The sequence below is a fragment of the Acomys russatus genome, chromosome 16 (genome assembly GCF_903995435.1).
Source record: "Acomys russatus chromosome 16, mAcoRus1.1, whole genome shotgun sequence".
NCBI classification, from domain to species: Eukaryota; Metazoa; Chordata; class Mammalia; order Rodentia; family Muridae; genus Acomys; species Acomys russatus.
Genome location: NC_067152.1, coordinates 31,288,052 through 31,311,154, shown reverse-complemented (window position 1 = coordinate 31,311,154; position 23,103 = coordinate 31,288,052). Strand labels below are relative to the sequence as shown.

The window sequence follows — 23,103 nt, the reverse complement described above, 5'->3', positions numbered from 1 at the left end:
TTTTTTTTTATTAAAAGATGTATTTATTAATTATGTATACAGTGTTTTGCCTGCATGCATACCTGCAGGCCAGAAGAGGGCAACAGATCTCACTATAGATGGTTGTGAGTCATGTAGTTGCTGGGGATTGAACTCAGGACCTTTGGAAGAACAGCCAATGCTCTTAACGTCTGAGCCATCTCGCCAGCTCCCTATATTATGTATGTTTTAACACTACTCCAAAGCTGTTTTTAGAATTATAAATTAGGGCAGTGAGATGGCTCAGTAAGTTGTCAAAATTGCTTTTATTGACCTGATTCACCTGTTGTCGGGGAGGCGTACTGCCTCTTCTGCTGACCTAGGCCCAGTCCTCGAGGCTGCCAGCTTCCATACAACCCAACCCAGGCCTCTGAGACCTTCTGCTTTAAAGAGCTCACCCTTCCTTGCTCTTTCTGAGCTCTGGCTGGTTTGACTCAGCTGTTCTGGCTCAAACTCCTCTCCCAGCTGATTTATTTAATCTGGTTTCTCTCTCGGCCCAGAATTGCTCTGCGTGGTCTCAAACTAACTCAGCCATATGTTCTAATCTTTTAGTTCCTTCTCGTTTTCTGGCTCGTTCTGTCTTCACCTGGGTTCTTCTCTCTCTGCAACCGTCTCTCTATTCCTGTCCTGGTGAAATTGCTCTTCTCCCTGTGAAACTGCCTCTAAGTAGCTTCCCTTTTCTGCCTTCTCATGTACCCTATTCTGTCAGATCTTCTCTGATTCATCACCTTTTCTGCCACTCCATTAGACATCACTTTCAAACATGGGTGCTTCCTCCTACAAACTAACTTTACCTTCATTTGTGATTCAAGGCATGTATCAGCACGCCTGGACCTAAGTTTTTCTTTATCTGATACTTGCTCTATACCACACTGGCCTTGAACTCAGACCTGCTTGCCTCTGCCTCCTGGGTTAAAGGCGTGTTTGTATTCTAGCCAGATCACACGGACCTAGATTTTTGGATGTGATCTCTTGCCAGCAGGATCACACAGACCTAGAAGGTCTTTGGATGAGCTCTCTTTGCCAGAACAGCCATGTTCTGAATTAACATTCCTCTATAGTAAGAAAGAGGTGCTGGGCGTGGTGGCACACGCCTTTAATCCCAGCACTCACTCAGGAGGCAGAGGAAGGCGGATCGTTGTTGAGTTCCAGGCCAGCCTGGTCTACAAAGCGAATCCAGGACAGTCAAGGCTACACAGAGAGACCCTGTCTCGAAAAACAAAACAAACAAACAAACAAACAAAAGAAGAGGCACTTGCAGTGCAAGTCTGGTAAGTAGAGTAGATCCAGTGTAAAGGTGGAAGGAGAGAACCAATTCCAAAACCTGACCTCTATCTGTGAACTGTGGCAGCACACATAGCTACATGTACTAACGGAAACCATTTTTTTTTAATTTTTGGTTAAAAAACTAAAGTATAGGGGCTAGAGAAACAGTTCACCAGTTTAAATGCACTTCCTGCTCTTCCAGGGGTCCTGAGTTCCATTCTCAGTACCCATGTCAGACGGCTCACAACACCTGCGACTCTAGTTCTAGGGGATCCTACGCTCTCTTCTGGCCTCTACAGACATATATTCATATATTCACGTGGATACACAACACATACACACAAGTACAAGTGAAAGCTTTTTAAAAAGTATAAAGTTATTGGATAGGGCAGTGATAGAGTGCCTGCCTAGAATGCATGGGCCCTGAGTTTGATTCTTAAGTACAAGCAAAAAGCCATTGTTCATTTACCATAATAAAGTATCAATCAATGTTCATGTAGCACTTGCACAAATAAGACATTCCACTTACAGTTCTTTATTTATTTTGCAGTTGATAAAAACAAACCCACAAGATGTCCACTTGATTTCTGACAAAGGTATAAGAGCAATCAGCAGACTATTTAATTATGGAAGTTGAAAATAAAAGCCTTAGCCGGGTGTGGTGGTGCACACATGCCTTTAATCCCAGCACTCAGGAGGCAGAGGCAGGTGGATCACTGTGAGTTCAAGGCCAGCCTGGCCTACAAAGGGAGTCTAGGACAGTCAAGGCTATACAGGGAAACCCTGTCTTGAAAAACCAAACCAAACAACAACACACACACACATTTATTTATTTGGGGGGGGGGAGTAGAGGGAGGGAGGGAGAGAACAAAAAGGAGAACACAAGTGCAAGCCCAGCGCACCTGTGGAGCACAAGTAACAACGTGGGAGGGTTGTTTCTCTCCTACTATGTGGGTCCCAAAGAGAAAACTCATGCCATCACCCACATGGGTGCTGGGAATTAACCCTGAGGTACTCTAAGAGAGCAGCCAGTGCTCTAACAGCTGAGCTCTGCAGCCCCTTCATATATATATTTTACAACTTTCTATTAATCTATAATTATTTTGCCTATCCTCACTGAGCCATCTAAATCATATTTGATTTACATTTAAATGGGGTCATTACAATGGGCCTAATGCAACTAGACTAGTGTTTTTATAGGAGGATATCAGGATGCTGAGACAGAAAGGCAGGAGGGAAGACATGCAGAGACCACATAAAGGCACAGCGAGAAGGCAGTTTCCTAGAGCCCAAGGAGAGAAACTTCAGAAGCAATCAAATCTACTAGCAGCTTGCTTTTGACTTCAAGCTTCTGAAATTTTAAGAAAGTAAGTTTCAATTATTTAAGCCACAGTCTGTATTGTTGTGATAATAACAACTACAAAAGTAACAATAACCTTGTGAAGTAGTTGCTACTGTTCTCATACATGAAGGGAATGAAGGGATTGTAAGAGTTGTTAACCCACCTCAAGTCACACAGCTTTATACTAAGGTCTGGGATACAGAGATGGGTCCACATCCTGCTTGCTCTAACACAACAGCTAAGATTGGAGAATGCACTGACCTAGTGAGGGTCTGCTTCCTCAATGGTGTTCTCTGGGGTAGAAGGGAGTAAACTGTGTGGGAAAGCCAAGCTCAATGAGGGCCGTCTCACCCCTGGGGGCTGGTGGTCCTGGATGCTCTAAGAAAGCAAGTTGAGCAAGCCAGCAAGCAGGGTTCCTCCATGGCCTCTGCATCAGTTCCTGCCTCCAAGTTCCTGCTTTGAGTTTTTGCCCTGACTTCCATTGATGATGGACTACAAACTATGAAATAAACCCTTTCCTCCTCAAATTGCTTTTTTTTTAAAATGGTGTTTTATCAGAGCAATAGAAACCTTAATTAAAACAACCTACCTATCAAGCCCCCCACCCTCTTTTTTTTCTTTAGTGTTTTAAGACAGGGTTTTCTCTGTGTAGCCTTGGCTGTCCTGGAACTAGCTATGTAGATCAGGATGGCTTTGAACTCACAGATCCACCTGCTTCTGCCTCCCAAGTGCTGGGATTAAAGGCGTGCACCACCGAATCCAGCTATTTGTCTATTTTTTAAGACTCATTTTATTACTTATTTATACATGTGAGTATACAGCATGTAAGTTCAGGTACCCACAGAGGCCAAAAGAGGGCACCGGGACCTCTGAAGCTGGAGTCATGTGACACACATGATCTGGGTGCTGGGGTGGAGGTCTGGTCCTCTGCAAGAGAAGCAAGCAAACACTCTTTTTTTTTTTTTTTAAAGACTTATTTATTTATTATTTTGTATACAGAGTTCTGCCTGAATGCACACCAGCAGGCCAGGAGAGGGCATCATATCACATTATAGATGGTTATGAGCCACCATGTAGTTACTGGGAATTGAACTCAGGACCTCTGGAAGAGCAGGTGATGCTCTTAACCTCTGAGCCATCTCTCCAGCCCAAGCAAGCACTCTTTAACTGCTGAGCCATCTCTCCAGCCCAAGCAAGCACTCTTTAACTGCTGAGCCATCTCTCCAGTCCAGTCAGGTCTTTTAACAAGAACATCTAACTACATCCATACATAAAAAAGGGCTCTTGATGCAAACTTTTAAAACAGAATTATTATTATTATTATTATTACTATTACTACTACTACTATTATTAGAGACAGAGTTTCATTATGTTAACCTAGACCTGGACTTAAATTCTAGACCCTTCTGCCTCAGCCTGGGCTAGGGTCATAAGATAGTCAAAATATCATATCCAGCTTCTCAACTACTTTGTTTTGGTTTGGGTTTTTTTTTGAGACAGGGTTTATCTGTGTTAACATCCCTCCCTGACTGTCCTGGAACTCACTCAGTAGACCAGGCTAGCCTCAAACTCATCAATCTGCCTGCCTCTGTTTCCTGAGCGTGTAGCCATGCACAACTCCTTATGATGTCTCTGTTTGGACTGTTCTATTCCTAGCTCCAGGCAGAGTTGATTTTAGAACTTTCTTTTGAAGCTGTAAAATTCCCTCTATAGCACTGTGAGCCATACCTCAAAAATTCTGATATGTTACCTTTTTGTTTTCATTCAGTTCTATTCCCTTTGTCATTTCACTTCCAAATTCTTAAATTATTTTCCATTTCTGTTTTAATTTTGCTGTTGTTGTTGTAAGAATAATTGCTGCAGATGCACAACTGTGATCCCAGCACTTGGGAAGCAGAGGCAGGTCTCTGTGAGATCAAGGTCAACCTGGTCCACAAAGTGAGTTCAGGACAACCAAAGCTACACAGGCAAACCCTGCCTCCAAAAAGAAAAAAGAAAAAACAAGTTGCTACATTAACTACGGCTTGCTGAATTTTCTGGTTAAATAAACTGATCACCACCACCACCCACTGCCCCCATAGGCAGGTTCTCACTCTGTAGTTCAGGTTGATCTGGAATTCACAACAATTCTCCTGCCTCAGATGCTAAGTACAGGCATGAGTTACCATACCCAACTACTGATCTGCCTTAAAGAACAAAATCCATTTTACTGCCTCGATAATACTTTCTGGGCTCTAGAATCTTCTTCTGCTAAAACAAATATAGCCACTTAAGCATTTACAGAGTAACAGCCTTTTCCAACTACTTAAATTTACATGGCAATTTAAAGTTGGAAATGGTGGTGTGTGCCTTGGAAAGCTGAAGTGGGAAAATTTTAAGTTTGAGGCCAGCTTGAGCTACCTAGACAAATCCTACTAGAGCTGGGCGTGGTGGCGCACACCTATAATCCCAGCACTCTGGGAGGCAGAGGCAGGCAGGTCTCTGTTAACTCCAGGCCAGCCTGGTCTACAGAGTGAGTCCAGAACAGCAAAGGCTACACAGAGAAATCCTGTCTCAAGAAAACAAGCAAAAAAAACCCCAGTATTAAAAAAATTTATATCTAAATGTATGTATATTTCTAAGAATATGGGTTAGAATAGAGTGAGTTTTAATATAAATAGCCAAAACACTAAGAATGTAACATTTATATAATTCATTTCATGGTTCTTCTTGCTGTAGGTAGTTTATTGTATATAGGTATAATAATAAATGTATATGTAAAAGATGAAAAAAATTCCAAAAAAAAAAAAAAAAAAAAGAACAGAGAGGGTTTCCTGTAAACAACCTGCAGTTGGAGTTGTTTATCCTAGCCTGATACTTTTGTTTGTTTGAACAGGTTTTTAATAAGTGGCCTAGGCTGGCCTTAAAACTCACAATCCTATCTCAGCCTCTCAAATGCTAGAAATAAGGAGTTCCACCACCTGACTCCTGGTACTTTTGAGGCAGAGTCTCAGGTAGCCTAGGCTGGTCTTGAACTCCCTACAGAGATGTTCTTATATGCTGAGGCCACTTCCACCATGGCCACTTTTTGTGGTGGTGGAAATAAAAATCAGAGTATTTCATGCATTCTAAGCAGACACTCTACCAACTGAACTAAACAACCAGCCCTCCTACCACAGTCTTTATTTTAATGTTTCAAATTTTATGTTATGTGTATGAGTGCTCTGCATGCGTGAATGTCCATACACCACATGCATGCCCCGTGTCTTAGGAGGCCAGAAGAGAACACTGCATGTTCTAGAACTCGAGTTACAGACTGCTAGGTGCTGGGAATCAAACCAAAGTCCTCTATAGAAACAGCAAGTGCTCATAACCACTGAGTCTTCTCTCCATCTCTCTGGCACTATCTCATTAGACACGCAGTATAACTATTTCCTCTGGGCTTGCCATGACCTCTGCTAACACACAAACACAATAGATATGGTAATACTTCATTTTAACAGGAATCTAACAGAATCAAAGATGAGTCAGAGTGTCAATTCCATGCGCTATCATCTTTCTCACATGCATGAGATGACATGATCTACCAAGAGTGTAAGCATGTTCTGAATATGGCCTAGGGACTAGAGAAATATTGCAACCTCTGAAATAACACATTGTAAGAAAGCTGAGGCAGCAGTCGTGTGCCCCCTTCTGTTAGTGATCAGATAAGCAATTGAGGCTGACCTATCTATCTAAAGCAGCAATCTTCAACCTGTGAGTTGCAACCCCTTAGGCAAACCTCTATTTCTGAAAATATTCACATTATGATTCAAAACAGTGGCAAATTAGTTATAAAGTAGCAACAAAAATAATTCTATAGCTGGAAGTCAGCACAACATGAGGGAATGTATGCAAGGGCCACAGCATTAGGACATCGAGAGGCACTGGGCTAGAGGAAACTTGCCTGTGTGAGGCAAGAGCTACAATGAACAACAGACATGCGCAGGCTTCTTCCATCCGAGCCTCTGATCTGGAAACAAAAGCAACTAACAGGAAGGAAGAGATGGAGGTGCTGGCTTGTCATTTCTTTTTTCTTTTTCCTAGATTTAAAAAAAAAATGTATGTGTATGTGTTGTAAGAATATATGTGCACCATGTACAGGAGTTCTTTGAGACTAAAAAGGGAACTTGGAACCTCTGGCACTGGAGTTACAGGCAGCTGTAAATTGTCATGTGGGCTGCAGCTCCTCTGTAAGAACAGTAAGCACTTTTAACAGTGAACCATCTCTCTAGCCACGGCTCGCCATTTTTTATGGAAGTACAAGGGACATCAGACAAGGAGCCTGCCCAGGTCATCTAAGAGCCAAAAGGCCAGTCAAAGTCTGTGGAGAAAGTAGGGGGTAGAAGATCTGCGTACAAACAGAGCAGTCAGATTCTGTGCTTCTGAACTAGAAAACTATGAAAAATTGAACAGTTCGTGGAAGAGGTGAATGACAACAAAGTGTAGGTGATCTCTACTACACATCTCCAACACCCTGCACTGTGGAGATTAACGTGGAGGTGGGAATCATCAGAGCTGCTCCACTAACAGGGTGAGCAAGGCCAAGACTGACTATCTCACATGGTAGTAGAAGATCCTTCATTAAAACGTAGATTTGTGTCTTTGATCCCAGCACTTAGGAGGCAGAGGCAAGTGGATCTCAGAGTTCGAGGCCAGTCTGGTTTACAAAGTGAGTCCAGGACAGCCAAGGCTACACAGAGAAACTCTGTCTCGAAAAACTAAAATTAAAAGATCAAATAAAATGTAGATTTGTGCAGAACATGGTGACATACACCTTTAATTCCAGCACTTAGAAAGCAGAGACGGGGCTGGAGAGATGGCTCAGAGATTAAGAGCACTGTCTGCTCTTCCAGAGGTCCTGAGTTCAATTCCCAGCAACCACATCGTGGCTCACAACCATCTATAATGTGATATTACGCCCTCTTCTGGCCTGCAGGTGTACATGCAGGCAGAGCACTGTATACATAATAATAAATAAATAAATCTTTAAAAAGCAAGCAAGCAAGCAAGCAGAGACAGTAGGTATCTGTGAGTTAGAGGCCAGTCTGTTCTAGATAGCAAGTTCTTGGCCAGCTGAGGCTACATGATAAAATGCTGTCTCAAAAGAAAGAAGCAGATCTGCTGGTTTCACACTAATGTGTGAAACACTTGGACGTTAGTGACTAGGACACACTTAGCTCTAACACAGTCTACAGAGAGACACCCTGTCTTAAAAACAAACAATAATAAAACAACAAATAAACAAAAAGCAAATAAGTATACTAGGTATGGACTTCCATTCTGCTGGGCGTCTCGTGACTGCTACTATAAAGCTTCATCTGAGCCACTTAGGTGGCTGAGTGAAATGGGATCCTACAGAAGCATAGTTTATTTACCCAGCTCTAGCCCTTTCAACAGCCAAGTGTGTAGTAGTGGTCTACATCCATGCTGCTATACCTTAAACTGCTTTTCTGACAGAACTGATGCCACCCATAGGGTCCTCCTCGGACACACTTCCTGCAGTGTAGAGCAGCTCAGGTATCCGTCAGTGAAAGGCCTTCTGGGAAGGCTGGTGTGGTACTGTGCTTGTCTCCAAGGTTCTCATTACTGAGCAGCTCTTTGCTTTCTTTCCACACAGTTATCCTCTTAGCTTGCCTTCCATAAATGTAGTTACTTTTGCTCAACTGTGGTCTGAAAATGCTAAGTAGAAAAGTTCATTAGTAGTAGTAATAATAACCACAATAATTACTACTACTACTACTATCATCCTTCTCATTCTTCTTCTCGGTTTTTTTCTAGACAGGGTTTCTCTGTGTAGCCTTGGCTGTCCTGGACTAGCTTTGTAGACCAGGCTGGCCTCAAACTCACAGAGATCGACTTACCTCTGCCTCTCCAAATGCTGGCCCAGACGTAACTCTTAAGTTTTAAACTGCATGTTGTTCTAAGCAAGCTAATGAAATCTTGTAGCATAGGGTCTGTCCTACCTCTCATGTGACCAGCCCCTGCACCCTCCCACACATCGACCCTTGTTACTTAGCAATGTGCTCTTGGGAGCAGTCTGACTGCTGCTGGTATTACAGGGCTTGTGTTCTTGTCACTCATTTTACTTACTGGCAACCCAAAAGTAGTGATGCTGGCAACTGGGGTAGAACAAAGAGAAGCTATAAAGTGTCTCCTTTAAGTGAAAAGGTCAAAGTTCCTAAGTTAATACAGAAAAAAAAAAAAAAAAAAAAAAAAAAGAAGATGACGGAAGAGGAGGAGGTGGCAGCGGCGTCTGCGGCTCATATGTTAAATTTGCTCAAATTTGTATGCCAAAATGAGTCTGCCATGAATCTGTGAAAAGGGGGCAGAGGTGGCTAGTTTTGCTCTCGCACCTTAACCACAAAGAACTCCTATCCACAGTGCTTAGGTAAGATATACTGATATGCCCGTGTTTAGGAAAACACTGCGGCTCTTTGGGCTTTGGTTTCAGTTCTGGCACCATGAAGGTCAGGATCGTAGGGAAATACAGGACCTGCTATGGTGCCTCCCTCCAGAAAATGGTGAAGAAAAGTGAAATCAGCCAGCAGCCAAGTACACTTGCTCCTTCTGTGACAAGACCAAGATAGAGAGACACTGATTAGGATCTGGCACTGTGGTTCCTGCATGAAAACACTGCCTGGTGGGGCCTGGACCTACAACACCACTTCTGATGGACACCACAGTGAAGTCTGCCATCAGAAGACTCAAGGAACTGAAAGACCAGTAGAAGCATTACCATTTGAGGCTTGCCTAGCCTGCAATAAATGGGTTAATTTATGTAAAAACAAAAAACACTGTATTTGTATATGCAACATAAACAAAGTTTACCACTCTCTGGTTTCAGGCATCATTGGGGGACACTTGCCCCTTGTGGGTAAGGTGTGACTGCTGTAGGCTAACTTTCTAGGATATCATCTTTACTGTTTTACAACGACCAGCGATCAAATGATTCACTGTTGGCTATGAAGTCACTTCTCTCAGTTATTCCTGCTGTGGAATACTCACATGGTAACAATAAATTCTGAGCCAGGTAAGGTAACCCGTACCTTCATTCCCAGCACTTGGGTAGCATATGCAGGTTGGTCCCTGTTAGTTTGAAGCCAAAGTTTGGTCTACATTGAGGTTCCAAGCCAGCAAAAGCTACATAGAAAGAAAGGAATGAATTTTGTTGGTTTGTAAAAATTTAGACTGAAGCCTTTTCAGAAGCCTGAAGCACTTAAAACCTCATGATGTGAACTCTGCGAGACAAAGGAACTGAGTCAGGGTAAGGGTGTGCACTCTCACCTGCTGAACCATCCTATTGGCCCTCATAGCATGTTTTGAATTTTTTATTTTAGAAATCTTTTATGGCTGAAGATGTAATTCAATGATTTTTGTTCCTAGCACTGCAAAAAAGTATTAAAGAAGGGCTAAAACAGAATTTCTCAACCTTGGGTCATGAGCCATTGGGATAGAATGACTCTTTCATAGGGGTCACCCAAGACCATTGGAAAACACATATATTTACATTACGACTCATAATAACAGTAGCAAAATTACAGTTATGAAGTAGCAGCACAAGTAATTTTATGGTGGAGATCACCACAACACGAGAAATTATATTAAAGGGTCACAGCATTAGGAAGGTTGAGAACCACTGGGCTAGAGAGATGACTCACAGGTTAAAGCACTTAAGTGTATGAAGCAGAGATAAGTGAGCATGACAGTCTCGAACTCAATTATCTTTCTGTGTCTCTCTTAGACACGGGTTAAAAAAAGACTTAAGCTGAAGAAACAGCTAATAGGTCAAAATCACGTATTGCTCTTGAAGAGGATCAGGCTTAGTTCCCTATATCCATGTCCGATATGCCATCTATAACACTTATTATGCCCCCCTACCTCTCTCTCTCTGACACACACACACAACTTTTCTTTTTAACTAAAGAAAATATGGATACTGGTTTTCTACCTACAACGAGTGCTCTACAACTTGGGTTTTGAGACAGGGTCTCATTGTCTCTTCAAGGCCCTATGTTGGCCTATAAATGGGTACGATCAGCCTCTGATAAGGATGCATACTGCATTGTCTGTGAGAATCAGTAAAAAGAGTAGAAAATATAGAAGATTTTCAAAGTAAAAGGGGCAACAGGGGGGCACTAAAGAAAGTGTACTGCGCCAGGCGTGGTGGCGCACGCCTTTAATCCCAGCACTCGGGAGGCAGAGGCAGGTGGATCGCTGTGAGTTCGAGGCCAGCCTGGTCTACAAAGTGAGTCCAGGACAGCCAAGGCTATGCAGAGAAACCTTGTCTCAAAAAACAAAAACAAACAAACAAACAAACAAAAAAAGAAAGAGTACTGTAATACTGGCATTTTCAGAATATCTAAACTTCGGTCTTCTAACTAGAACTGTGTGTGGTACCTTCTCACTGTTTCCTCCTCAGGGGAATAATGGCACTGAGATTGTCTGTGGAGCCCTCTGTCAGGGGCCATTTCTCAGCTGACATGCTGAGGAAAGGGTGTTCTTATTACCTCCAGTCTTGCTTGGGAGGAAATCTTCAACACTTCCACCTTTGAATTTAACTAAGTGATAGGAAATCCTGCTTTGAACTTTATGCTATAAGTAATGGTAAGTTGGGTCTGGAGAGATGGCTCATCAGTTAAGAGCACTGGTGCTCCTGCGGAGGACCTGGGTTCAGTTCCTAGAACCCACATGGTGCTCCAGTTCCAAGGGATCTGATGCCTTCTTCTGACCTGAGGGCATCAAAGATGAACACAGTTCAGACATATAAGCAAGCAAACGCTAATACATATTAAATAAAGTACATCTTTTTTTTTCTTTATGTGATAAAAAGTAGCAAAAGAAAAAGTTGTGGTAATGTTGAGAATGTATTATAGTTTGGATTAAAAAAAAAAGATTTCCCCAAGGCATGGGATGAAGGTTTCGTACCCAATTCAGCCATGTTCAGAAAGTGACTAACATCTCTGACCGTAGGTTTCTTTTTCTTTTCTTTTTTTTCTTTCCTTTTTTTTTTTTTTTCCTGGTTTTTCGAGACAGGGTTTCTCTGTGTAGCCTTGGCTGTCCTGGACTAACTTTGTAGACCAGGCTGGCCTCGAACTCACAGCAATCTGCCTGCCTCTGCCTCCCAAGTGGCGCTGGAATTAAAGGCGTGCGCCACCACTGCCCGGCTCCTTTTCTTTTTTTAATGTATTGCATTTATTTACTTATATGTGTGTGTGTGTGCGCGCACGCTCACATGTGTGTGGAGGAACACATGTCCTTTGATGGGCATGTGGTGGTCAGAGAAAAACCTATGGGAACTGGTTCCCTCCTTCCACCATCTGGGTCTCAAGAAACCAATTCAGACCATCATGCTTAGTGGCAAGCTCCTTTATCTACTTGGTCATCTTGCAGGTGCCTGGATGGGGTTTTTAAATCACTGACGGTTTCTTAACTTGACAGGATCTTGGAAGGTGACAGAAAAAGAAAGGATTTAAGTGAAGGGAATGGGTTCATGATATTATGCCTCTTGGGGGACTCTGGACCCTTCCTTGCTCTGCTTCCTGCCATCGTGAGGTGGACAGCTATGCTCCCGGCCCTCTCCACCATGATCTTCTTTCTCACTATGAGCTAAGCAATCACAGGCTCAAACAGTAAGCAGAAGTAACCATTTCCTCAAGTCAATTTTTCACAGGAGTTCTGTCACAACAATGGAAAGTTAACACAATTAAACCCAGGGCTTAGACATATGGTAGACAAGTATATTCTCAGCCTTAAATAGACATTCCTTTTTTCTTTGAGACAAGGCCCAGGCTTGCTTTGATCTTCCTCTATAGCCAAGGATGACCTTGACTTTCTGATCCTCAGGGTTGGAGAGATGGCTCAGTGGTTAAGAGCATTGTCTGCTCTTCCAAAGGTCCTGGGTTCAATTCCCAGCAACCACATGGTGGCTCACAACCATCTATAATGAGATCTGGTGCCTTCTTCTGGTGGGCAGGCACACGTCCAAGCAGAACATTGTGTACATAATAAATAAATAAATCTTAAGAAAACAAAAACAAAACAAAACAAAACCTTTCTGATCCTCTTGCCTCCACCTCTGGAGTGCTGGGATTACAGGCCTATGTTAGCATGTCTGGTTTATGGGATGCTGAAGGTTGAACCTAGGCCCTCATGAGCAGTAAGCAACAGGCAAACACTCTAACAATTTGGCTTCATTTCAAGCTTCATAAACGTACATTCTTGTCACTTTTTTGAGCTAGGCCTTTGAGTTACAGATACATGAAGTGTAATCTTACAAAAACATACCCACAATATATCTACAATCTCTAATTTCAATTTCTTTAAAAAGTAAAATGAAAACTTAAAAGATTCTTGCCAAAGATCTAATAAAGAGTCTCCCATATGGGAAAAAAAGAAAAAGTACAATAGGGGAGGAAGATGAATAAGAACAAAGCATAACAGTACACGTGTACAAAAATGCTATACTGAAACCCGTCACTTTATAAGCCAACTTGTATGTATGCATGCACATATCTCCTTATTTTTTTTTAAAGATTTATTTATGTATTATTATGTATACAGTGCTCTGCTTGCATGTACTCCTGCAAGCCAGAAGAGGGTGCCATATCACATTACAGATGTTTATGAGCCACCAGGTAGTTGCTGGGAATTGAACTCAGGCCCTTTGGAAGAGCAGGCGGTGCTCTTAACCACTGAGCCATCTCTCCAGCCCCTTATTGACACTTTAGGCTTTCTAGGCAGTTAACCTAGTTTTCAAAGAATTAAACATTCTTTCATTTTGCAATCATGTCACTATGCAAGTTGATACTATGTAACTACAAAGCACAGTGTAATACAGCAATCCTTAGTAAGTCTAAAACTCAACTGGTGGAGTAACACAGTGTTGTTAGTAAGAAGGGAATAGTTAGGTACAGACTTGTTAAACAACTTCTGTTATAAAAAATATCAATTAACTTCTGTTATATCTGGAATGTATATATTTTATATATAATAAAACTAAGGGCCAGGGAAATAGCTCAGCAGGTAAAGGTACCTCAGTTCAATCACATGGTAGAAGGAGAGAACCAATCCCACAAGTTGCCCTCTAATCTCCACAAGTGTTAGATAGCACAAGAGCCAACCAAACATAGAAGTAAATAAAATTAATAATAAATTTACAGAGTACATCCAACTAGCTTGTACAACAGTACAAGCAAAGTTGGAATTCTACCTATCCTTCCATCTCCAGAATTGTGAATGCACATTTAGCTGCTAGACAAGAGTAGAATAAAGAAGAAACTGTAGAGCCAGGCGTGGTGGTGCACACCTTTAATCCCAGCACTCGGGAGGCAGAGGCAGGCGGACTGCTATGAGTTTGAGGCCAGCCTGGTCTACAAAGCCAGTCCATGACAGCCAAGGATACACAGAGAAACCCTGTCTCGAAAAGTTTAAAAAAAAAAAAAAAAAAAAAAGGAAGACACTGTAACAGATCTTGACTGAAAACAAAATACTGTCAATTTTACATTATGAAAAGTGAATTGCCTAATGATTAAAGAAAGATCTTGACCTAGGCATGGTGGCACACGTTTTTAATCCCAGCACTCAGGAGGCAGAGGCAGGTGGATCTCTGTGAATTCAAGGCCAGGCCAAGTCTGGTCTAGGGCTATCTAAAATGCTGTCTCAAAGTATGTATGTACACACACATGTACACACACACACACACACACACACACACACACACAGAAAAAAAGAGAAGAGCTCATGGACTGATGAGACGGGCTGATGTGCTTTTCCAGAGGACCCAAGTTCAATTTCTAGCAACCACATGACAGTTCACAAAAGCCTTAGCCCCAGTTCAGGGGATCTGACACCCTCTTCTGGCTCCTGTTGAGTACTTATTATATGCATGCAGGCAAAGACAAATAAACCTTAGTGGGGGGAAAAGGACATATTTAAAGAATAGCTTGCTGGGTAATGGTGGCATACTCTTTAATCCCAGCACTCAGGAGGAAGAGGCAGGCAGATCTATGAATTTGAGGCCAGCCTGGTCTACAGAGTGAACTCCAGGACAGCCAGGGCTACATGGAGAAACCTTATCTCAGAAAACCAAATGGATGGTTGGATGGATAAATATGCTTAAATATTAGGTCAGTAAAAAATGAAATAAGTTCACAATCCAATTTAACCTTATCACCTCAAAACTGCTAACTGGATAGCTCAGGTTTGTGTAAAAAGTGGCAGCCATACGGGAGAGTGTGCTGTGTTTCTTGGTGTGCATGTTTCTTTCCCTATTACTAACTCAAAATGACAGTAAACATCAATCTTTTAAACCAAAACTACATAAAGCATCCCAAACCCTAAACTAATTAATTCTGGCTTAATAAGTATTAAATAAGCCTAATAATATAGAGAAAATTAATCTATTAGTGTGCTGTGCAAGAACACAAAAAAAATTACAAAATTCAAAACCAAAATATAAATAAGCACTTGAACATAGTGGTTTGGCCATTTTGGTTCAACCGAAGTTTTGTAAATTATATTGAATTTTAGGTATAAAAAAGTAGAAGCAGAGCCGGGCATGGTGGCGCACGCCTTTAATCCCAGCAGTCGGGAGGCAGAGGCAGGTGGATCACTGTGAGTTCGAGGCCAGCCTGGTCTACAAAATGAGTCCAGGATGGCCTGTCTCGAAAAACAAAAACAAACAAACAAAAACAAAAAATAGAAGCAATTAGGCAAATGACCTACAGCAACCAGGAAGTCCAAAGACTGCAACTTCTTCCAACAGTCTTGTCCATTTGGAAACAGTCCACAATGGCACTGACTGTCTTTCTGCTCTGGGCATCACAAAGTACTAAAAGTGTCCTGAGTACTCAGGAGAAACTCAAGAGAGCGCACAGATTCCACTAGATGGCACTATCCCAGGCAAGTCACTCTGCTCTCTCTGGAGCAATAAGGGTGGAAACCTTTCTTGATCTTAACAAACTGAAAGCTGTGAATAGCAGTGACACCCTCACTGGGAAAGCATGACCCATAACAAATCATGCAGAGCAAGAAAAAGGAGTCTCAACAGCAGCACCGTTTTTACCCAGTACCATGGCCCTCATTTCAATCAATGACCTGGGAGATACAAAGTCTAGCTCTAACCCTAACAGAAAGAGAAATGGGGGGTGGGGGTGGGGGAGTATCTTTGCTGGAAATGGGCCCTTCAGTGGTAATCCCAGCACGTGTAGGCAGCAGAGGCAAATGGATCAGGAATTAAAGGTCATCATCACCTACACAGTGAGTTTGAGGCCACCCTTAACTACAGCAGAGTGTCTTTAAAATGTTGTATAAAAAAAATTCTTAGCTGGGAAATGGTGGCATGCCTTCAATCCCAGTACTTGGGAGGCAGAGGCAGGTGGATCTCTGCGAGTCAGCGGGTCTACAAAGTGAGTCCAAGACAGGCAGGGTGGTTATACAGAGAAACCCTGTGGGTGGGAGGGCGGGATATCATTCATTCCTGTCACTTGGACCTATTTCACCAAAAATATACTTTGGTATAGCCATTATGCAGCTACATACAAAGGAAAGCAGCCATCGTAACGAAGATTAGCAAAATGGGCAGGCAGGGGTAGCACAACCATTAATCACAGCACTTAGAAGGCAGAGGCAAGTGGATCTCTCAGAGCTCTCTGGTCTACAGAGTGAGTTCCAGGACAGCCAGGGCTACACAGTGAAACCCTGTCTCAAAAAAAAAAAAACAAAACAAAAACAAAAAACAAAAAAACAAACATACAGAGGCTGGAGAGATGGCTCAGTGGTTAAAAGCACTGGCTGTTCTTCCAGAGGTCCTGAGTTCAATTCCTGGCACCCACATAACAGCTCACAACTGTCTCTAACTCCAGTTCCAGAGGATCCAACACCCTCTCACAGACATTCTGTGTAGGCAAAACACAAATGCAAATAAAATAAATAAGTTATAAGCAAACAAACAAGATTAATAAGATGAAGGACACACAGTTTGAATATCAACTTTCTTAGTAGGAAATCATGTTGTCTTAGTTGGACACACCTATAATCCTAGCACTTGAGAGACAAGAAGACCATGGCCTTGAGACTAGCCTGAACTGAGTTCCAGGTCAATTTTGGCTAAACAGGAAGATCCTATCTCCAAAATTAATTAATTAATTAACTAATTAATGAAAAGCATGATGGGGCTGGAGAGATGGCTCAGAGGTTAAGAGCACTGCCTGCTCTTCCAGAGGTCCTGGGTTCAATTCCCAGCACCCACATGGTGGCTCCCAACCATCTATGATGAGATCTGGTGCCCTCTTCTGTCATTCATGCAGGCAGAGCACTGTGTACATAATAAATAAATAAATAAATAAATAAATAAATAAATAAATAAATAAATAAATAAAGCACGAGTGTTTTGCAGAACTGCCAAATGAAAAGACACAACAGGGTATTCCCAGACACTCAAGAAGCTAAGTCAGGAAGATCACTGGTTCAAGGTCTGCCTGGGCTACAGAGCAAGTTCAAAGCTATCCTGGGCAACTTTGCAAGATTCTACCTGAATTAAAAAAAAAAAAAAAAAAAAAAAAGTAGAAAAAAAAATTAAAAAGGGCTGGCTGGGTATAGTGACATATGCCTTTAATCCCAGCACCTGAGTGAGACCATCTTAAAAAACAAAAACATAAAGAACTAGAGATACAGTTCAGCAGTAAGGTGCTTGCCAAGCATGTTCAAATCCCTGGGTTTGAGCCTTTATACCACAATAACAATCAAAGGTTATAAACAAGACCTAGTACGGTCATTCATGCCTATAGTCCCAGCACCTAGGAATCTGAGATAGAAAGACTGGGAAGAAGTTTAGGCCAGGCAAAAGAAATGTGCCATCACTGGACCAGATATCAATTTAATATTCAAATAACAGCATGTACTTCAGGGGCTACATCCCTTTCAACAAATAATTTATGACTGTGTTTATCTTCAGCATCTAACGATCAGGGGTACAGCCATTCCAAAGTGCCACAGAAGTCAGTCACTAGAGTAGCTGAAGAAATAAAGCACTCATGCCCATACTGTGCAGCCAGGGGCTGCAGTGTACACCTCTATTCCCAGCACTTACCAGCCTGGGCCAGGACGATCACAAACCGCAGGCCAACCTAGGCTACACATCTCAAAAACAGTGGTGACTCACCCCTGTGATCCCAGGACTTGGGAGATAGAAGCAAGAAGATTAAGGAGTTCAAGGCTAGCCTGGACTACATATCAAGTTCCAGGCCAGCCTAGGTTACAAGAGATCTTATGTCAAAAACCAAGAACTAAGGGGTAATAAATACTGTTTTTCTTTCTCGTTGCAGTTTTTCTTCTTTCTCTGCAGGTTTAAAAAGCACTATAATACTGAGATATTATCTACAACACTTATACAATGCCCAGTGTACTGCAGCTCACTAAAGTTGTATGATCCGTCAAAGAAGCTAGGTTTCCCAAGCATAAACCTAACATATGCCTTCTCTTTGAAGAAACAACTAGCCAGAGCATGAAATTAACACATCATTGTAAGACACAGCAGTTCTTGAAAAAGACAGAAATCTATTACATAGGTCATAGATCAAAATGCACACATCTCTTATCTCAATCTCAAGTAATATGACAACCTTGGATCGGACAAAGCTTTTCAATAAAACATTATCAACAGACGTACGATGGACAGAAACTGTCCTGTGAGAACAGAGGGGTGAACACGCAGATACATAAAAATAGAGAAAGCCAGAACAGTATTATCCACATCCCACCTGCTCAATGATGGGGCTCGATCTCAGTTTACATATCCACAAAATGAAAACGCGGAGGAGGTAGACAGTGTAGGAGATAAGAGCACTGTGTTTGCTCTTCCAGAGGACCAGGTTCAGTTCCCAGTACCCACATGGCAGCTCACACCCATATAAACCCAGTTTCAGCACATGTGGATGCCCTCTTGTGGCCTCTGCAGGCACCAAACACGCACTCAGAGCACACACATACATAAATGCAACACATAATGCATACATAATATACATAGATAACATACATGCATACATAACATAAATGCATACATAAAGGCAAACACTCATACACATAAAACAAAAAATAAAAGAAGGGAAATACTTCCTCATAGAAATTAAGCGTGAAAAAGCACTCTAGGGACACAAGCGGTAGGAATCTGCTAGCTGCAGATCTGGAGAACTGACAGACTTCAGTAGATACATCAGCACTCTATCAAGTCTCTACCCAACAGAGCCAGCGCATGACAACGGCCTCTCAGAATCCTTGCAACAAGCCCCTAAGGAAAGCTCTGTTCTGTTAGAAGGAGAGGGAAGCATACACCCCCAAACAAATGCTTAAACGCACTACAGGAATGACCGGCAGGGTTTCAAAGCTTACTGGACCATGGGACAAGTTTCCCCTGCCACCCTCTACAGCCCAAATCCTCCTAGTCAACTCCTAATAGGTTTACGGTATTCTTTGAGTTACTCACCTTACTAACACCAACTCCAGTGAACCTGGCCTCCAGTAATTCCTGCCTTCGTGGGTCCAGGCTATGCAATTCTTCCATCATTTCTACAGAAAAAGAAAAGAGGCCAAGAAGCCATGAAAAACTAAATGGAAGAAAAAGTTTTATGTGTAAAAAAACACGTCGTAATTTTGTAAACCTTGAGGAAATATATATTCACGTGTTATAGTATACTAATCAAAGTTATCTGATGTTACCAATAGTTACTTACGATTATATAGCAGCTCAAGTTCTCTTCTATGGGTTCCCCTCCCCCCAACTCTAGTTTGATCTTTAGTAGGGGAGGACAACAGATATGGAAACCCACCCCTTGTAATCCAAACTTCCTGGGAGTATAAGGAGTTATCTATAAATTTGAGGGCAGCCTGGCCTACACAGCAAATTCAAAGCCAGCCAAGGCTACACAATAAGACCCTGCCTCATAAATAAAAACTAAGTAAATAAAAAGAAATATAAGACTTTTCATAATAACCTCTGTAAAAGTTAAGTACAAAGGGAAAAACAAGGGCAAACTTGCAAATAGAAAACTCCCTTCTACCCATCTCTCAATCCGAGTACTTTCAAATATTTCTTTCCCAAACACATTAAGAACTAGTTCTTTAGCTAAAAATATGATTAATAACTTCAAGTGACTATAGAATGACTCAAAAGCTGCAAATAACTTCAAGTGACCCTATTGTATAGCTCCTTTCTCTGAACAGCTCACAGTAGCTAATGAAAAATGGAATTCTTTCATGTTAAATTTAATGGAGAGCCCAAGATAAACCAGAAACCTATATTCACTCAGGAAATTAATCTAACTCTGTAATAACTCCTTCACAAAACCCTTTCTGACCACTCCTTGGAGCAGTAGGTTTCTCTCCACTCTGGAAATCTGCTTTTAGCACTCCTCCCAAGCAGGGAGGGGCAGGGCAGGAGGACACCATTTTTAAACTCCTTCCCTGACCAGTTAATGAAGACACTCTGACCAAGTATGTCCACGCGCTGGAAGGGAGAATTCTTGCGCTCTCCACTGCGAAGGCCTTCAGTACTAAACGTAGCAAAGGAGAGTGCATCACTACATAGAAATCCCTCGGACATACATACTGTTAAGTAGTTCCTGGAGTGATTGGCATAATCCTTATTAAAGTTTACTGAAAACATGAATCAAGCCTTCTCTGCAATATAACAACGACTCCACGATTTCCAGTAACATCCCACCCTACACAAGTCCTAACTTTCATTTCCCTTCCTGGATTGAGAGCCTGGGGCATAGGGGAATGAAAGGGTGACAAATTAAAGTTTCACTCACACATACGACTACGGGTTACAGAAGAAACTGGTAAATTGTTGGACGGGTAGAAAAGGCATCTTTGAAATAGAACCAAAAAAAAAAAAAAAAAAAAAAAAAAAGATTGAAAAGAAACCCGAGTTTCCCCCAAGTAGGTAACTGGCCTTGCTTCGCCACTCGCCCTGCCCTAATCGAGGTCGGAATGGCAGAGGTTGTTGCAGTCTCTTCCCCAATCCCAAGGTCTCTGCAAACACTTCCCGAACCTCCATCCCCAGGCCTGGCCTGGCCGACGAGGCCCCAGCAGTCACCCCATTTAATGTCAACTCACCTTAAAAGAAAATATCCACCCCATCTCTTCCCGGCGGAGGCTTTGGAACCAGGATCCTCCCAGTGGCCCCAAACCGGGAAGCAGAACCGATGGGGGCCTGGTCCCGGAGCCCCTCGCCGGCTCCAAACTTTCCCTAACTCCAGGCCCACCTGTCACGGACGGGGCGAGGGCCAGCTCCCGGGGGGGTGGGCGCCCCGCAAGGCGGCCGAGGCCTCCGGCTCCCCGGAGTGCCGTCTCTCGGCAGGCCGACCGCCACACTCCCAGGCCCGGGCCTGGCCCATCTTCAGCCCGGCCCCTCAGCGAGCGAGCGACCCGCAGCCCTCGGGGAGCGACCTCCCCGCCTCAGCGGCCGCCCGGGTCGCAGGCTCCTCAGGCCAAGGCGGGGATGGGGATGGGGATGGGGGTGGGGGGGTCCCCGGGACGGTTACTACCCCAGGCCCGGCGCCCTTCCCGGCTCCCGGGCTCGGCTTCTCACCTGCCGCCGCCGCCGCCGCCGCTCCACGCTCCTCTCGGGAGGGGCCCCGACCCGACCCGGCTGCGGACCGCTCCGCTCTCCCCCCTGGGCAGGCCCGGGGCGGAGCCGGGGCCTCTCCTGAGCGCCGCAACCCCCCGCCCGGGCAGCCGCCGCCGGCGCCGGGCTCCACGAGAGGGCGGGCGGGGGAGGGGGGCCACGGAGGCCGCAGATCCCCGAGCTCGCGTACGGAGCCAGGCGCCTGACGCTAGCCCGGGCCCGGGCGGCCGCGGGGGACGTGGGACCGGCCTCCTGGCACCGGACAAAGGCCAAGGGGAGGCGCACAAGGGTCCAGGTCGGGCCGAGAAGTGGGGGGTCCGCTCGGCCGGGGGGGGCCACTCGGGTGCGGCGCAGAGGGCGGGGGTTCGGGGGGGGGGTCGGAACCGCTGGTGCTCAGGACCCGCCTCCGGCCCCTTAATCCGGATCGGTTCGGTCCGGATTAGTAGTGATCGGTGTAAACACACTAGTGAAACCGCGTGTTCCCTCGCGAGATTTGCACGGCTGGGAGGCAGGAGGTGGGTTCCTGGGGAGGAGGGGGATGAGTGCCGGCCGTGGGGGAGGGGACGAGGAAGGTGTTGGGGGGGGAAGGGGGAGGGTCCCCGCTGCCCCCGGCGCTCCGCCTCCTCCAATCAGCGGCCGGGCTGGCGAGCAGGGGTTAACCAGGGGACCCCGCACCGGCTGAGCAGGCCACGCCTGACGGGGTTGCTGAGGGCGGGCGACTGGCGGCGCCTACGGGCCCCGGCTGCGACATGAGGGGCAGTTGGTCGGCCTGAGGGGGCGCCCGGTAACCGGCCGGGCCGGAGCCTCGAGAGCCGCCTTTTGTGGAGCCGGAGCCGGAGGCCGACGGTTGGGCTGCGCCCCAGGCCGCGGGGCCAGCGACGGAGCTGCCCTGTCCCGGATGGACACACACAGTCGGCTGAGGAGTGAGGTGGCTCTGCTCAAGGATGGATCTGACAGGAAGAAAGCCCGGGGCGCCGGCGGGGTCACGGAGTTCCGCGCTGCCTGCCCGCCATTCCCCTCAGACCCCCCTCGCCTCAGGCGCCGACAGCCTTCCGCACTCGTCTTCCACGTACCTGACTGGCCGGGCGTCTCCTGGGACAAAGGTGTCCTGGGATCAGAGCCGAGCCCTCACCAGCGTGCCCCCCCCCCACCTCCAGGGCGGAGGGCGCTACCTCCGGGGGACTCTCTCAGGGCACCTAAGGGGAGGTTCCATTTCATCCTCCGGTGACAAAACAAGCCTCCCGGGATGCTCAGGGGGTCTGAGGGTAAAATGCCAGAATGGAAAAACAGGCCTGCTCCTCACAGAGTGCCGCCGGGGCGACAGGAGGGCTTCCTGCCTGGGAAAGGGCTCCGCCTCTGACCCCAGCGCCAAAGTCACTTTCTTCACCTATTCTCATGGGCCGAGACACTGACTTCAAAGCAGCGAGCGACTCGGCGGTTCATTTTCTTCTGATGCGTCCTTGACCAGATGTCTGAACAGGACTGAAGGACTACACGGGAGTCACAAGAGAAACAGAAGCGTTCAGGCTTTTATACAGCCGACTCGAACTTTTCCAGGAGTTGACAAGTACTCCAAAGTAGAATTCTGTCTGTTTTTCTTTCCTTATTCTTAATTTTTCCACATATCAACTGGACAGAGACTTGCCAAATGGGCCCAGGATGGCAAATACCTTTTTGTTTGTTTTACGTCCTTCAGAATTCAGTCACTGTAGAAACACATCGGGAGTCATCTTCCAGATTGCAGACTGCTTGGAAAAATAACATTTTGAAGGGAAGAGAGGAAGAGCAAGACAGGAGCACAGGGTAGGGAGCGGGGCAAGGCCGAGCCCCA

The 23,103-nt window shown here is 44.7% G+C and overlaps 1 protein-coding gene across 4 annotated transcripts in view; it reads right to left on the bottom strand.

Moving 5' to 3' along the window:
• Tlk2 (tousled like kinase 2) overlaps positions 1-22,613 on the bottom strand; it is a 102,005-nt gene extending 79,392 nt beyond the window's left edge. For 2 of the 4 annotated variants that reach the window (XM_051158863.1, XM_051158864.1), the window contains exon 1: positions 19,128-19,210. In XM_051158863.1, coding sequence (XP_051014820.1) covers positions 19,128-19,208 — 81 coding nt within the window. In that variant the 5' untranslated portion in view covers positions 19,209-19,210. Of the gene's footprint in view, positions 1-19,127; positions 19,342-22,345 lie in introns of those variants that run through there. The other 2 variants (XM_051158862.1, XM_051158861.1) reach the window with 2 other exon arrangements.
• Positions 22,614-23,103: the final 490 nt, after the last annotated feature.